Genomic DNA, 15177 nt, shown 5'->3' on the forward strand with positions numbered 1-15177 from the left:
CGCAGTAGTTTCTGCTGCTTTCTCCGTACTGATGCCAGAGCGGAATCGTCCAAGCGGAACCTCGAAGCCCTGCTGCCGTTGTCGCTTTTTCTTACCCTTGCCTCATGGGCTTAGCTTTCTCTGCGCGGCTTTTGGACCCACGTCCAGTCAGGGTGAAACCTTCGGAGCCATCAGGCGAGCGTCAGATGCCTGGTTGGCCGGTGATTGTGCCAGCACATCGTGGGCATCGTCGGCCGCGGGGCTCCGGAATCATCTTTCGGCAGGTAGCCAGTTGGCGGCGGGCCTTTGCTGCACATTGATATCGAAGACTTTTCCCCCCTCATTGAATCTCAAATCGCGATTGCGTCTGAAGAAAGCTGAGGGTCGCGTCGTTTCTAGAAGCATGTGGCATCACTGTCAGCAAGGAGCCACTGCGAGAGAACAACGCTTCAGGCGGACAGTAATACCTCCGGACGGCTGGAAGGAGAAGAGGCAAAAACAGTTCGCCCTGAACAAGAATTTGAGTTCATGATATTCGCCGCCCGGTGAGCTGGGCGATGGAGCAGATGCTCTGCTAACACACGGCGTGAAAGCATCGTGGGCACCATCAGCCAGCGGCACCAGGAGACGAGAGACGAGAGACGAGAGGGACAGGAGAGAGAGTTCAGGTCATCGCCAACCATGGCGCCATTGTCTCGTGGTGCTAGCTGTGTAGTGCTTAGCCGAAGAGTTTTCGGGAGCTTAAGTCTGCGGCTTCCCAAGATGAGATGCACCCACCCAAAAGTCTCGGCGCCTTCCACAGAGAAGCTACACGCACAAGTCCCCCAAGTTACCATGGGTAAGTACCTACGTGCCTACTAAGGTAATAACCAGGTACCTACGCTTCGTCAAAGTCTTCTGCGTGTGTACTTAAGGTACTGAACTTGTCGTCACTGTGGAGGTTTGCATTTGGACCAACAGCAGCATCAGCACAGGTCTTAGGTTCAACTGCTGTAAGTGTTTGTATTACCGAGGATCATCTTGGGTACTTTGGAGTAGAACCCCACTGCGATGCGCTCCGGGCCTCCCAAAATCGTAGGTGAGAAGACGGCGGACATGGCCCATACCTTTGCACGCAAAATTGCCGTTCAAATCGCCGATTATAAGGTATGTACCTTACCTTACTATCGCCAACTGCAGTGCTTGTCTAGGTAGTCAGATAAAATACTCTTTGAACTGTATTCAGTTACCACAGGCCCTACCTAGGTAGTACCTAGGTAGCATTTGGAAAGCTTTGGATTGGTATCCCTTTCACATCCAGCAGCCCTGCTGTTGTCTGGCAAGAACGACTTGCATAGACAGCGACGTCACGCGGTCTTGGCCTCGCCATTTCGGAACAGCACATCCGTACTGTGCGCACTGTGCTACCGCAGGTGCAAGTCGGAGCCGGTGCCGCCTGCCGCCAAGAGAATCCAGACATCAACTCCACCAGAAAGATTGAATCTCGTTGGTCAGGACTCTGGACAACTCACTTTGCTCTTCTGCAGCTCGACTCAAGCCCAGGTTGCAGAATAAGCCGGGCATGGCTGTCGTTTGCCTGAGGGTTTGGCCATTGTTACTATCACGGACAATTGCAAGGATCAGAAGCATTCCAATCACCTTCAGCAGAAGCTGAAAGCGAACTTCAACAGACCGACTGCTAGCGTTCGGCGAATCCACCAGACGACTAAACGGCCAATTCCCAAAGACCCAGCTGGAGCCTTTGACTATCGCCAGTGCCTTGGGGTTCTTCGGCCGCTTGGCTGCCATGCTATCGGTCCCGCCTGCTCGGGCATGGCGGCGATGGAGGCTTCGGCACACTTGGTGGCTGGGCTGGCACAAACTAGGTGTGTACTACGGCATTGTGCAAGAATGGCAACGGGGAAACCGGTCGGTGCATTACCTCTGCAGACAAGTCTTCGCCGCTTCTTCGTCCTGCCCATTTGCTGCGTTCCCTGTCCTCTCTCTTAAGCCCACGTTGGGTAACGCGGCCAAGGTGAAAAGCAGGCAGACGGCATGTGCTAGGCCAGGAGGCCCTGGAGGCTGGTCCCAAAGGATTGCTCTGGTAACGACACACAACTGGTCCTCACAGGCTTGCGCACCAAAATGCTTCGTCCCACGGCCTCAACCGTTGGCTTGGGCGCTGGCGCGCCACGCTCGGTCTTATGCTGCCGGTCTGTCTCTGGCTCCTACGGCGTTGAGGCAATGCCTCTCAGCTCAATCATGATACAGTCCAAATGCTCCTGGTCAATGCGCGCCAAGGCTGCGCTTTTGCCTTGCCCTGCGTCTGGGTTAACGTTACGGGACAGTGTCCAGCTCCCCGGCGTCATTTGTACTGACGAGTGTGAGCTTGTGCCTGTGCAGAGGACGTGCTGCGGCGAGGGCATCTGCCGCCAGAGCCAGCAACGGCGATTATCCAGCGGTCTCGCCTATCTCTTTAATTTAAACAAACCCCTGAACCACCGGAAGTATCTCGTGGTTGATACCTGGATCTCCAACAGCACTTCCTATCTTCGTGCTAATTTTCAAGCAGGGTCGTGGTCAGCAAGCTCGTGCCGCTCAATGGCCTTGCAGCAGCGTACAGTACGAATGGGCCTCTGCTTGTGCTGCTCCAGGGCTGCTGATCTCCGGGTCCCTCGTCTTCGAGAAGCCGGCCAGAAACTTTGCGGCCGTCTCACAACTAGCACTTCAATGTACAGGCACCTGCGAGCTGGAGCAGTGGCACTCTGGATATGCGAAAAAGGCCGCCTCCACGCAGATCCTACCGCGGAAATCGGCAGCCGCACCATTTGACACATGTACAGGTACAGGTATCGGCCGAGCGATGCGTGGAGCATCCGTACGGAACTCACGTACATGCTCCGTCCCCAGTAATGCTCCGTCCTGTCGACATGGAGATCACCATATCACGACCTTTCCTACCTACGTCCAGTGCCTAATGGGCGAGCAATGAATCATTGCTGAAGCGCAAGGACTGGGCAGACAGTTGGGCGAAGCGGAATGCATCCGAATTGGCGAAGCGCTTCTCATTGACAGGCAGCCCTGATCTCCAGAGAGAGAAAAAAAATGATGCTATCTCGAGTCAGTCACCGGATCCCCAGCTGTTGTCCTGAATAGGCCACTGACCCGTACGAGGGCCATCATAGCTGGTTTGTCTCTGCTTGCGCTAACCATGGATTGCATGACATCTCAGCCACTCCTCCTCGCCTGGCCCCGCCGTCATCGAGCGCGTTCCTGATCTGCAGGAAATGAGCGACAGCTTCGGGTTTGTTCAATCGTCTCACTATTCCAAGATACGAGGTTGCACCCTTCCTCCAGCAGTTAGGAAGCCATCTTAGCTCGGTATTGCCCTTGGCTGCGCAGAACCTTTTGCAGACCCAGAAGCAGACTACAGCCCTGAGCCCTGCAAGAACAACACTCCGAGGCGCGGCCAAAATGCAAGGCTCGGCTTCCTAGCCGCAGCCCACTCTGGGCACAAGGTAAGCCAATTGAGGGCTCGGACAAGAGGTTCGCGACGGAGGCAGCCAACCTGCCGGTGCCCCTGACGTCGTCTTCTTCCATCAGGGATCTCGACGAGTACTATTATTCTTCACCTGGCGCGGGGGACGGTGTTTGCCCTCTGTGAAAACCCACAACCAAAGATCCACCGCTGGTTTGGGCCCCCTGCATCGTCTCGATTTCAACACTAATGGACTGCCACCGGTGCAAGGAGGCTCCTGAGTCAGCATTCTATAAGCTGGAAGAGCATCGAAGATGCTGTGTCAATCTTCTTGCGGCAGGCTTCGGCTGGTGTTGCCCACTGAGGCATCCCAGCAGATGGCGCTGCACGTAAAGGGGCACGTGGCATTGATATTGCTCCGTCGGGCTCTACGGACTGTTCTCTCCTTCTATGACGTCCTCTACTTCATTGCAGCCTTCAACCGTCCATAAGAAGTATCATTTCTGTGCCCCGGGCGAGGCAATGCCGACGTACGAGGTATCACGGTCTGAGACGGTCCGAGACCCTTGACGATAGGCGCGCACATCGCTCATAAACATATATCGCTATGCGTGGTCCATCAGTGGTGGTTGTTACCTGTCGCATACAGAAGTCTTGACGCACTGTTGCTACTATGTTTAGCACCCATCTAATTACTTGTTCGTGCTTGACACGTCGTTTGACAGGTCCAAAGTCTGACAACCACCTCGAAACGACAACAGATCCGCGCTTCCAGTTGTTGTGAAAGGCGCACCTGAGCTCAAAACAAAAGCAGAGGCACCACGTTTCATGGCCCACGCAAGTCCCGAACAGAGCCCAGGGAGCTCCCAGGGGTCCTGTCAACTTTTGCTCAGGAACAGGTCTAGATCTAGTTGATAGCGAAATTATCGTGGACGCGAAGGATATTCTAAAACCTCGTGTCCCAAAATGGCCTCTGGGGCTGCACCAAGCCGCTCCCCGCGCTAACAGGACGGTAGCCCCCTATTTCGGCCGACCATATTCGGGGTATCAAGCCACTCAAATTCACCAGCCGCGAGGCATGTATTCATGATCATGACGGCAGGAAGAAGCGCAGCACGGCGACCACAAATGGACGAATGGACGAATGGACGGTGGACTGAGTACCTACGTCGTACACCGACCCGTTCGAAAGTTGTTGCCCGATTGGAGCATGTCCATTGCTGGGGATATCGGCTTCCTCAATCTCCTAACCCTGCGGTAGTTGCCGGGGGGAACCTTCGATCACCTACAAAGCATGTATGTATTACTACTTGGTTTGCCGATGCTGTCTTCCCTGCGTTGCTGACCATATCACAATGCCATGACATACCCTGCCGGTATTCACCAAAGCCATCCGCTAGTAGTGGAATGCCGTGACCAGTCATGATGCCGTGCTGGGCAATCTCTATCTTCCACCCACGAACCCTATGCTGCGACATGTCTCACTGTGATTGGCCTTGCAATGCGAGCCGCCGTCGGGCTTGGTCCAATGCTCGCTGATTTCAGGGTAGCTTCTAGAGGGTGGCATCAGACAAGACTGGCAGACTCAGGCTCTGCAGAATGCATACAACATCAAAGAGGTGGTATTCACTTGGCTCCTCGGCGGAGAGAAAATGGCTTGCCGCAACATAGCTCATCTGACATTGGGGTGCGACATGGCAACACAGTGAGTCAGACGACGACCCGGCTGTGCAAGTGACGAGGTACTTTTGACTGCATCTCTGATACCTACTCCGATGGCCGCCAAGATAGGCGCGTACTTCACCTTTGAGGAACCATAGGAGATCATACCAGGCTGCCGGTCTGTATCGCGATTGTCTGGAGAAGGCATGTCATTTGATGAGAAAAGGGTGAGCTGTCTGAGCTTCCGTTCTTGTTGCAGCTTACACAGCCCTACTATTCCACTTCGCATGAAACGCCAGAGCCACACTGTGAGTTGGCCGGAGATTTTCTGCCACCAGTTGAGGACGACCTACTCAATGCGGTTTATGCGGACGCCGAGACTGCGATCACCACCGGATATCGCCCACTAATTCAGGAACTGCCCGCGAGATGGAGGAGTAAGGAGGAGGTCTCCGAATTACAAGGGAACCGCCGGCGTTCAACTCCGTGAAGGCCCATGACATTCTTCAGAATGACGTTGACTTGGACTGGGAATGGACACTCCGTCAGGTTTGCCACCGTCTCTCCACGGGGAAAAGGGCACTGTGGCGCTGCTGTCGCTATGCAGGTCGAGCACCGTCGATCTTAGACCTCCGTTGCGTGTGAACGAGGGATCCCGAGCAAACGGAGTCATACAACTACCTACTGAGGCACTGCGTCCAGGCTCTGTATCCGAGACTGTTGAGAGGAGCGTGCCAAAGGCCAGTCGAAGCTAGCAAAGATTTTCACATTCACTTCCGCCCAGGTAAGCGGGCCGAAAGAAGGGCAAAAAGGGCGAAGCCACAGCCGGTCCAACGAAAGGACGGAGGGAACGGAGATTTTGCACAAAGGAAAAGGAAGAGGAAGCTTAAAGGAAGAGGGCAAGCGTTTTGAAAGCACTAGAAAAGAGGAGAACTGCAACGTTTCATGGCTCGCCACCGAGAACCGACTCGCATCATGCTTGTGTCTCGGCAATACTCCCTTTGCATCGACACGTGTGCGCTAATGGGCGAAGCAATACCCAATGAAGGGACAATTCCAGGTCTGCTGCTAAAGATATCTCGCTGCATCCTCCTGCGCGCACCAGCCGCTCACAATATGTATGTACGACGGCATGACAGAGTGACAAGAGACGGGCAATCTCTCTAGACTGGGGGCCTGCGGGATTGGATATCCGATATCCGGACGTACGTGCATGTACATTTCTGTTGGTTGTGCTGCTCGGATGAGGAAAAGGTCTTGCCGGTGTCTGGCTACGCTTTGGAGAACCTGCTGCGGATTATCATGCAGGGCCCTCATCGTCCAACAAGCCCAAGGCCAAGACGACCACGGGGCGTCGCATCTCGCTTTCGATCTTCATAAGAGTATGAAGGGTGTACCACTGCAGCCAGCACTGTTTCGATTCACCTGACCAGGGCTGGGACAAGATTGTCAGATCTTCGGAACAAGACGAAGAGCTGCCATAATCGCAAGTACTGATTCTACGCAACATGCACACGTGCTCGCGGCGTCCTACGATCTTGCCTGCGGCGGGAGAGCCCAGCATTCACAGGGACAGGGCAAGAGAGGCCACCGCGGACGCTGAGATTTGAGATCGTGTTGCCGCCTGCTAGTAGTATGAGGACCTGCACCGCAGCAGCAGGGAGGTGCCATTACGTACCTGTGCGATAGCCGGGGGAAGGATTGTCTTACCATATGCTGCCTGTGCTGTCTTACCCGGCCGCTGCAGCTAGATGCGCCTCCCCAATCACTGTCCTGGACGATGCGGTCATTGTCTGACGACTGGCGGGAGAGTGCGTATTGGGCGCATTTGGAGAATCCTATCAGAAGTTGCTTCAGCTCGCTTGGCCACGGTTCACGACATGGAGCGGTGAGAATGGGAGGCTCGCGCACGCCACAGAGAAGGACGAAATCATCGCCTTTGCTGCTGCTCCGTCCTCGCACGCATCCTTTCAATAGTCTGGTCCCTTGCGAGACCATGTCCTCCTGCTGGTGTTGCTGGTTGGCCTGTCCTGCCCTGCAGGGTTGGAGAGGTAGGCTGATGCAATGCATGATGGCCTACATGCGCATGCACAGTGATCTGTGTGATGTCGAGCCAAGGGCGGCATACCAGCACGTCAGCACCCTCTCAGTCTCTCCCTTGCTCACAGGCCACTTCCGGAAGCATTGCAAGAATATGCGAGGCCCCCAATGGCCGGGATCGGTGCGCTGTTGCTGCCAAACCAAGATTGATTCTGGCTCTTGCGTTCTGTATCGATTTCCGATCGACTCTGTCTCAGCAGATGCTCGGGGACGATGGTTGATAGAAGTATCTCTAGAGGGCCACTTTTTGCCGTCTACAAGATGCACGGCTGGTGTGGGGGAAGACGAGCAGTTGAGCAACCAAAGTCAACGGGTGATCACTTGCAGACGGTCCGATAGCTCTTGGTTCTGCTGTGTGGCGTGGTCGTTGCAGCGGAGGTGCTACCTTAGATAACCTATGCACCCTAGTCTAACATAACCTATGCTCTACTTTTCTAAATTTTTTACTATATTAAATAACCTTATATAACCTATACTTTCTATAATTTAATTAGCTAAAATTTTTAAAAAGTAAAGTATAGGTTATATTAGCTTTTATATTAAAGTTAAATACCTCTTTAATATAATACTAAAGCTAAAATAAATATATCCTTTATAAAATCTTATAAGTTTATTATAAATATATTATAAATATATTTATAATAAATTTATTTTAAGCTTTTACTAGTCCTTTTTTTAATAATAATAAGTTTAAAATTTTACTTAATATTTAGCTTTTAAGGCTTTTTATTATAATAATAGTAAGAAAAAGCTATTATATAAGTAAAATATATTTACTATTTATTAATAATAAATTACTAATATATTATATAAGAATTTTAATAATCTAATAGCTTTTTAAAGCTATTTAGTAAAATAAAGGCGCTAAATTATATTTTACTATTATTTAATTTAGTTTAGTTTAATTACTATAGTTAATAAGTTAATACTATTATAATAAATAAGATTATATACTTAATATATATACTTAAGTAGCTAATTATATTAAAATTAAATATAGCTTATTTAATATTCTTAAATTAGCTTACTAAAGCTTAATAATAATAGCCTTAAAATAATATAAGTATAATATATTAATAATATATTTATAATAAATTACTAATATATTATAAATTTAATACTATTTTAATATAAAAAAACCTAATTATAAAAGCATATTATAGCTTTTAAACTTAGTCTTAATAATATATTATAAATTTTATTATATAAGTATAAAGGTTTACTAATATTTTAACCTTTTATTATATAACTTTTACTATTTAAAAGTTATAAAAGAGTATTAAGTAACTTAGTAAAAGTATTAAGTAAAGCTATTTTAACTAAGTTATTAATAAAAAGTACTTAAGTATATAAATATATTAGTAATAGCTATATAATAAATTAATAATAGTTTATTAATATATTATATATTTATAGCTAGTTATATATAATTCTAGCTAATTATAATAAAAAGAAGGCTTATAAGTATAATTAAAATATATAAAATAATACTTACTAATTATAAATTATTTATTTTATAAAAAATATAAGTAGTCTTATTATAATATATTATAAATAGTTTATTAATAAATTATAGTTTATTATTATTATAAAAAATATATTTATATAATGCATTAATTATATAAGTGCCTTATATTACTATAAAATACTTATTAAGCTAAAATACTAGCTATATATACTTATTATATAAAAGCTTTTTATAAGTAGCTTATAAATTAATAATAACCTTTTAATATTAAAAATATATATTATAATTAATTATAATACTTAGTAAAGAAAGATATATAGTAAGTTTATATAATATATATATAATATATTAATAACTTATTACTAATATATTACTAGTAATAATATATATCTTATTTAAAAAAGATAATATTAAATAACTTAAGTATAATATTATTTACTACTTTTTTATTCTTTATAATTAAAATAAGCTTTCTTTTACTATATCTTCTTATAGTATTTATATATATCCTTTACTACTACTATTAAAAATGCCTTAATATCTTATTACCTAGCTATAGTAAATAATTAATTTAAATAATATAAATTATATTATATTAAGTAAGTTATTAGTAATTTATTATTAATATATTACTTATATATTATTAATATATTCTTTTTAAGTAATTAAAAGCAGTTTTAAAGCATTTAGTACTTATTATAATAGTATAGTAAAAAGATATTAACTAACCTTTATTTAAGCCTTATTATAAATAATTAGCTTATAGCTATACTTAAATATTATTAAGAAATATACTAGCTATTTAAGTCTAGTAAGCTAAGCGCTTAATATAAGTATTTAAAAATAAAGAAGGATTTAAATTATATAAGTTATATATAACCTATTATAAATATATTATTAATATATTATTTTAATATATTTAGTTATTTTATAATAATAATAAAAATATACTTATTATACTTTTTTATAAAAAGTAAATAAAGCTTTTTAAGTATATTAAGACCTTTTAGGTTAATATAAACTTTAAGCATTTAATAAACTAAAAGAAAAAAGTTATATAATTTTATTATAGTAAAAAAAGCTAGTAAGGTATATTAACTATAATATATTATAAAAAGATTATTAATATATTATTATTAGTCCTTTTTATTTTATATATTATTATAATTAAAAAGTTATATAAAGGCTATTACTTTATATATAAGACTATTTTTAACTTTATTATTATTAAATACTACTTTATATTAAAATAGTATTATATTTATTAAAAGGGAATATATAGTATTACTTTTAATTAAAATATAGTAAATATTATTAATATATAATACTTTATAAATTTATTATAAATACTTTATTAATATATTACTTTTTATAATAAGGTTTAGTAATTATTTTTATAATATTAATTCTTTATATAATTAAAAATAGTATATAAGGCATAGTATTTAACTTTATTATATTTACTTTAAATATAGGCTAGGTATAATTTTATTATTATTATATTTTAAATATATTATTAATATATTAATTTCTCTTTAAAAATTATAATATATAAGATTAATAATAAAAAAAGAGGTATTAACTTATTTTTTTATATTATAAAAAGCTTACTAAAGTATATAACTGCTTATAATTATATAGCTTTTTTAAAGTAAATTAAGGCAAGTTAATACTTTTTATTAAAATATATTAGTAATATATTAATAATATTTTACTAATTTCTTATAGCTTATTTAAAATTTAAGGGATAGGTTAATAATAAGGCTTAAGTTATTATTATAAGCAGGCTATACTTTACCCTTTTTAATATAATTAAAAAATAATAAAATACTTATAAAAGTTATACTAACTATATAAAGGTCTTTTATAAGGCTTTTTATAATATAAGTAGCTATTATATAATATTAATAATAATAATTTAAAAGTAAGTTTATATAGCCTTTTATTTATTTTAATAATACTTTTATAATATATTACTAATATATTATTATAAAAATATATAATAAAATCTTAATAAGCTTTATATAAATAAAATTATAACTTTTTATAGTATTTATATATTATATTATAATATATTTTTATAAGGCTAATTTAAAAATACTAATTAATAAAAGTATATATATTTATAATATATTTATAATAAGTTAGTAATATATTATTAATATATTATAGGCTAGTAATATATATAAAAGTATTTTATTATATTAAAGTAAGAAAAGATTATAACTATACCTTTAATAAGTATTAATAAGCTTAAGTTTCTATTTTTATTACTATTAGCTATCCCTGCCTACTTATAGTTAACCTTATTAAGTATGCTAAATATAAAGAGAAGGTAATATATTATATACCTATTATAAATATATTATAACTAAAGCTAATAATTATATAGTTATTTAGCCTTATAAAAGGAGGATCTTAACCTATAACTTTAATAAAATATTCTAGTACTAAAGGTTTAAAAGCTAAAGTATTAAATAGCCCTTAAAGTAATAAAATAAGGTAATAATTTATAAAGTAATTATAATATATAAGTAATATATTAAGTATATAATACTTATAAAAACCTTATAGTTTTTTATAATATATTTATAATATATTTTTAATATATATATTTATACTTTTAATATAAATATTATATATATAAAGTAATAGTTTATAATATATATTAAATATATTACTTATATATTATAATCTTATAAATATCTTTTACTATTATATATAATCCTTATATAAATATATAAACTTTTAATATAATAATATATTTAAAAAGCATTAAAAAAGCATTTATTAAATTAGTATTAGCTTTATAAAATATAACTTTAATACTAAATTATAATATATTTATAATTTATTAATAATAAATTACTTTTTTATAACCTTTTTTTTATTTTCCTTTACCTTTTTACTTTTTTTATTATTAAATATATTAATTAAAATATCTTAAGCTAGCTATTAAAAGTACTTTTAAATAGTGCAGGTATATATTATAAACTTAAGTAAATATATTAAAGTAATATATTAATATTTAATTTATAATATATTATTAATTTATTAGCTTTATTTACTTATTACTATTTAGCTAGCTTTAATAATATTTATACTTAGCTTTAGCACTAAGGCTAATATTTTTCTTTATAATATAATAATTTACTTAAAAAGTAAATATATTAATAATAAAATATAATATATTAATAATATATTAATAAAAAATACCTTACTTTAAGTATAGCCTTTACTACTGCTTTTATAAAAAGGAAGGTCTAGACTATTAATATTAAAGCTTAGGCATTATAAAATATTATAGCTAGGTAGTGCTTTTATAAGTATTATAAGTAAAGGTATAAAACCCTTATTATTATTAAAAGCTTTTATTATATTATAGTAATACTTTATAATATATTAATAATATATTCTAAATATATTAGTAAAAGGTTAGTAATACTTATAATATTTAATACTTTTTAGTTACTAGCAGTCTTTTTTTATACTTTTTTAAAAGTATTATAATAGCTATAAATAATATAATTCTTAAAGTTTAAAGTATATAAAAAAGGTTAATTTTAAGTAATATATTAGTAATATAATACTAATATATTATTAATATATATAAGTTATAAATAGTGCCTTATATTAAGATAAAGGTTCTTACTACTTATAAGTATATAATAAAACACTTCTTTAAATAAAAAGATAATTTTATTAGTTTTTTAAAGTATAAATATATTAGCTTTTTATAATATATTATAAATATATTATAAATATATTAATAGATTTTACCTTATATTTAAATAGCACTAGTTTTTTTTAATATATATTACTAGCCTTATTACTATTAGCTAGTTATTTAGCCTTATAATAAATATAAGTATTATACTACTTTAATATAATTAATATATATAATATAGTAATATATATAAAATAAGTTAGGAATATATTAAGAATATATTAAAATATTATAGTATTATAAAAGTTATTAATACTAAAGGTTATATATTAAAGAAAAAAGGGATAAATAGTTAATATATTAAAAAGGTATTTAACTTTAATATAAAAGCTAATATAACTTATACTTTACTTTTTAAAAATTTTAGCTAATTAAATTATAAAAAGTATAGGTTATATAAGGTTTTTTAATATAGTAAAAAATTTAGAAAAGTAGAGCATAGGTTATATTAGACTAGGGTGCATGGGTCATCTAAGGTAGCACCTCGTTGCAGCGAACCCTTACCGTGATGGCAGCACTGTGTATGACGGCAGGCTTTCATAATGGCCTCAAAGCGGCCTAGTGGGCATGCAGCGATGGTTTGACGTCGTGTGCCGTCAATGGACCGTACCGGTTGGTATGGTATTATCAGGATCACTGATTTGGCCACGACCTGCGACGCAAGTATCTGTTCCTGATAGACCAAGGATCAAATGGGTTGGCGTGATGACCATCCAGCAACTAACCAGGGTACTCGAATTGGTGCTTTCCTCTAATGTTGTATCGTACAGGAGAGGGCCGAGATCGAGGCGAAACATCTAACATCCTCAGCAGAGCGCGAAAGAGCAAACCTGGCAATGTGGAGTGACAGAGGACCACGATAATGGCGAACCGCACCCCCGGAGCCTCTGGAGGAGGCCAATTTGGCAGAGGGCAAATAGACCGAGCATAGGCACAGCACTGCCGCTGCCCTCTGGACATCTTTGCACCTCCAAACAGCAAGACAAGCTGCGTCGTCCTGTGCCGCTACGGCGTTGCCACTTTGCCATTGGCTGAGCCAGAGCGAACAGCTTCGACGAAACCTTCGGTGGTGCGCCTAAATATAGAAGTTTACCCCAACGTGGTGCCCAGTGCAACATCAACATCGAAAGGGTTGTGGCACTAGCTGGGCGGGGCCGCATAGTGCTGCTTCTCCTCCTCTCTCCTCCTCTCCCTTTGGTCCTCATAGCCCGCTCTGGTGATGCAGAGGACGGTTGTGGTGGTTGCTGGTGAAGCTAGGCGAGCCACAGAGGAGGGATATCGCAACACTATCAGATGTGGGCTGCCCCATCTCTCACGCAAGTCGACTCAGCCGGGAACTCAAAGTACAGGTACGGGGGACTCAACCGCGAGTACGGAGGACTACGGAATGCAATGTTTGTTTCGGTGCTCAGGCGTCGTGCTGCTGTTGGGCAGCCAGAACCTGCAAAGGCCAAGTTGGCATGACGTGGGGTGGTGTGCTCGTCTGAATTGCAAGAGTCAACAAGGGAGGCGCTGTCTTGTTCTCTTGTCCAGTGTGCATCGAGGATCAAGATTGACGTACAGTACAGCACAGCTACCCGGATTTCGAGGCATCGCTTATGCACCCCGGTTGGACTGTCTGGGCCAGATTCTTGAGCACCGTCTCATTGCAGAGAGCGCTAGCATCATGGTCGGCCGTCACATACAGGTGGTATCACCATCAGGTGTGCTACCAGGCTTGTTATCCTTGGTATTAACGAAAAACCCTGTTCTCAACAGAGCGGAACTTCTGGGCATACATACTGAGCTAGGGAGGGCTTCAGTCCAGATTTGACAAGTGGGTTGCCGCACCGGCTATCGAAGTCTCACCTTCTCAACGGGTATTACTTGTTTTGCCCCGGCAAGATGACAAGACTGGCAAGCGGCAGGGGGGTCTTTGTGGTGGACATGACTCCTCTCGTTTTCTCAACCTGCTGGGCTTCTTTCAAGCGACCTGGACGTGTTGCTGCGATCTCTGCTTGGGCTATTATACTAGACGACTGGCCATGCAGTAGCTCACTAACTCGGAGCCGAGCGAATCATTTGACCGTCCCCTCCAGCATGGCAGCCGGCAACACGCCAGCTGTAGAGCACAGAAGCATGTCACCTCCAATCGATCTGGTCCCGTCTGAGCAGGGAGCTTTTACTGCTAAGCAGGGGTATCGGTTTGTCACACAAGACCCTGGCCCATGTACCGCTATGAGCAAGCTCTATTACAAAGTGCTAGCTAGTTGTACTTTACCCGGTACAACGACGTTGCGGAATTCTTCAAGCTTATACAGAGATTTACGATTCATGGCGGCAACACTGCAGGTGGAATGTAATTTCACGTCTTGTTCGGGCTCAGAGATCAGCCAAGGTGAGCGATCCGGTCTGACAAGCAACGAGAGGATTGTCAACGCGGGGGGCACGCCCACAGCATCTGGGCAGCGACAGAGTGTCGAAGCGAGAGGAGTCAAACTCCGTCTGGGAGCTCGATGACCCAAACTTCTCTGGGTCCCTTGACGGCTAGCACTGCTACTTATTGGCAGACTAATGCATGATAGGCGAAGCATGGCTCTGCGGAAGGGTTTGCCCATCTAATACTCTGCCCGCCAAGAGTGTCTGTCCATGGGATCCGAAACCCCTCTCCCCACGATGGGATGGGTCGACGTCTGGTCATCTCTTTTGTACGTGCTTTTCTTTCTGAGCGTTCTCGTGAGCTAATTTTCTGCAGGATCAATTGCCCAGATCCCCTGATTTGCGCATGATGAGGAGTTAATGCTG

At 40.3% G+C, this 15177-nt stretch overlaps 1 protein-coding gene across 1 annotated transcript; it reads left to right on the top strand.

Moving 5' to 3' along the window:
• Nucleotides 1–813: 813 nt before the first annotated feature.
• TRIREDRAFT_110026 (uncharacterized protein) lies at nt 814–2950 on the top strand (the record flags this gene model as incomplete). The annotated part of the gene is made up of 8 exons (XM_006967582.1): nt 814–817; nt 853–971; nt 1018–1125; nt 1205–1224; nt 1650–1844; nt 2090–2171; nt 2230–2341; nt 2499–2950. 8 exons carry the CDS (start codon nt 814–816, stop codon nt 2948–2950), a joined length of 1092 nt encoding a protein of 363 aa, XP_006967644.1.
• Nucleotides 2951–15177: the final 12227 nt, after the last annotated feature.

The sequence above is a fragment of the Trichoderma reesei genome, assembly GCF_000167675.1.
Source record: "Trichoderma reesei QM6a unplaced genomic scaffold TRIREscaffold_18, whole genome shotgun sequence".
Classification (NCBI taxonomy): domain Eukaryota; kingdom Fungi; phylum Ascomycota; class Sordariomycetes; order Hypocreales; family Hypocreaceae; genus Trichoderma; species Trichoderma reesei.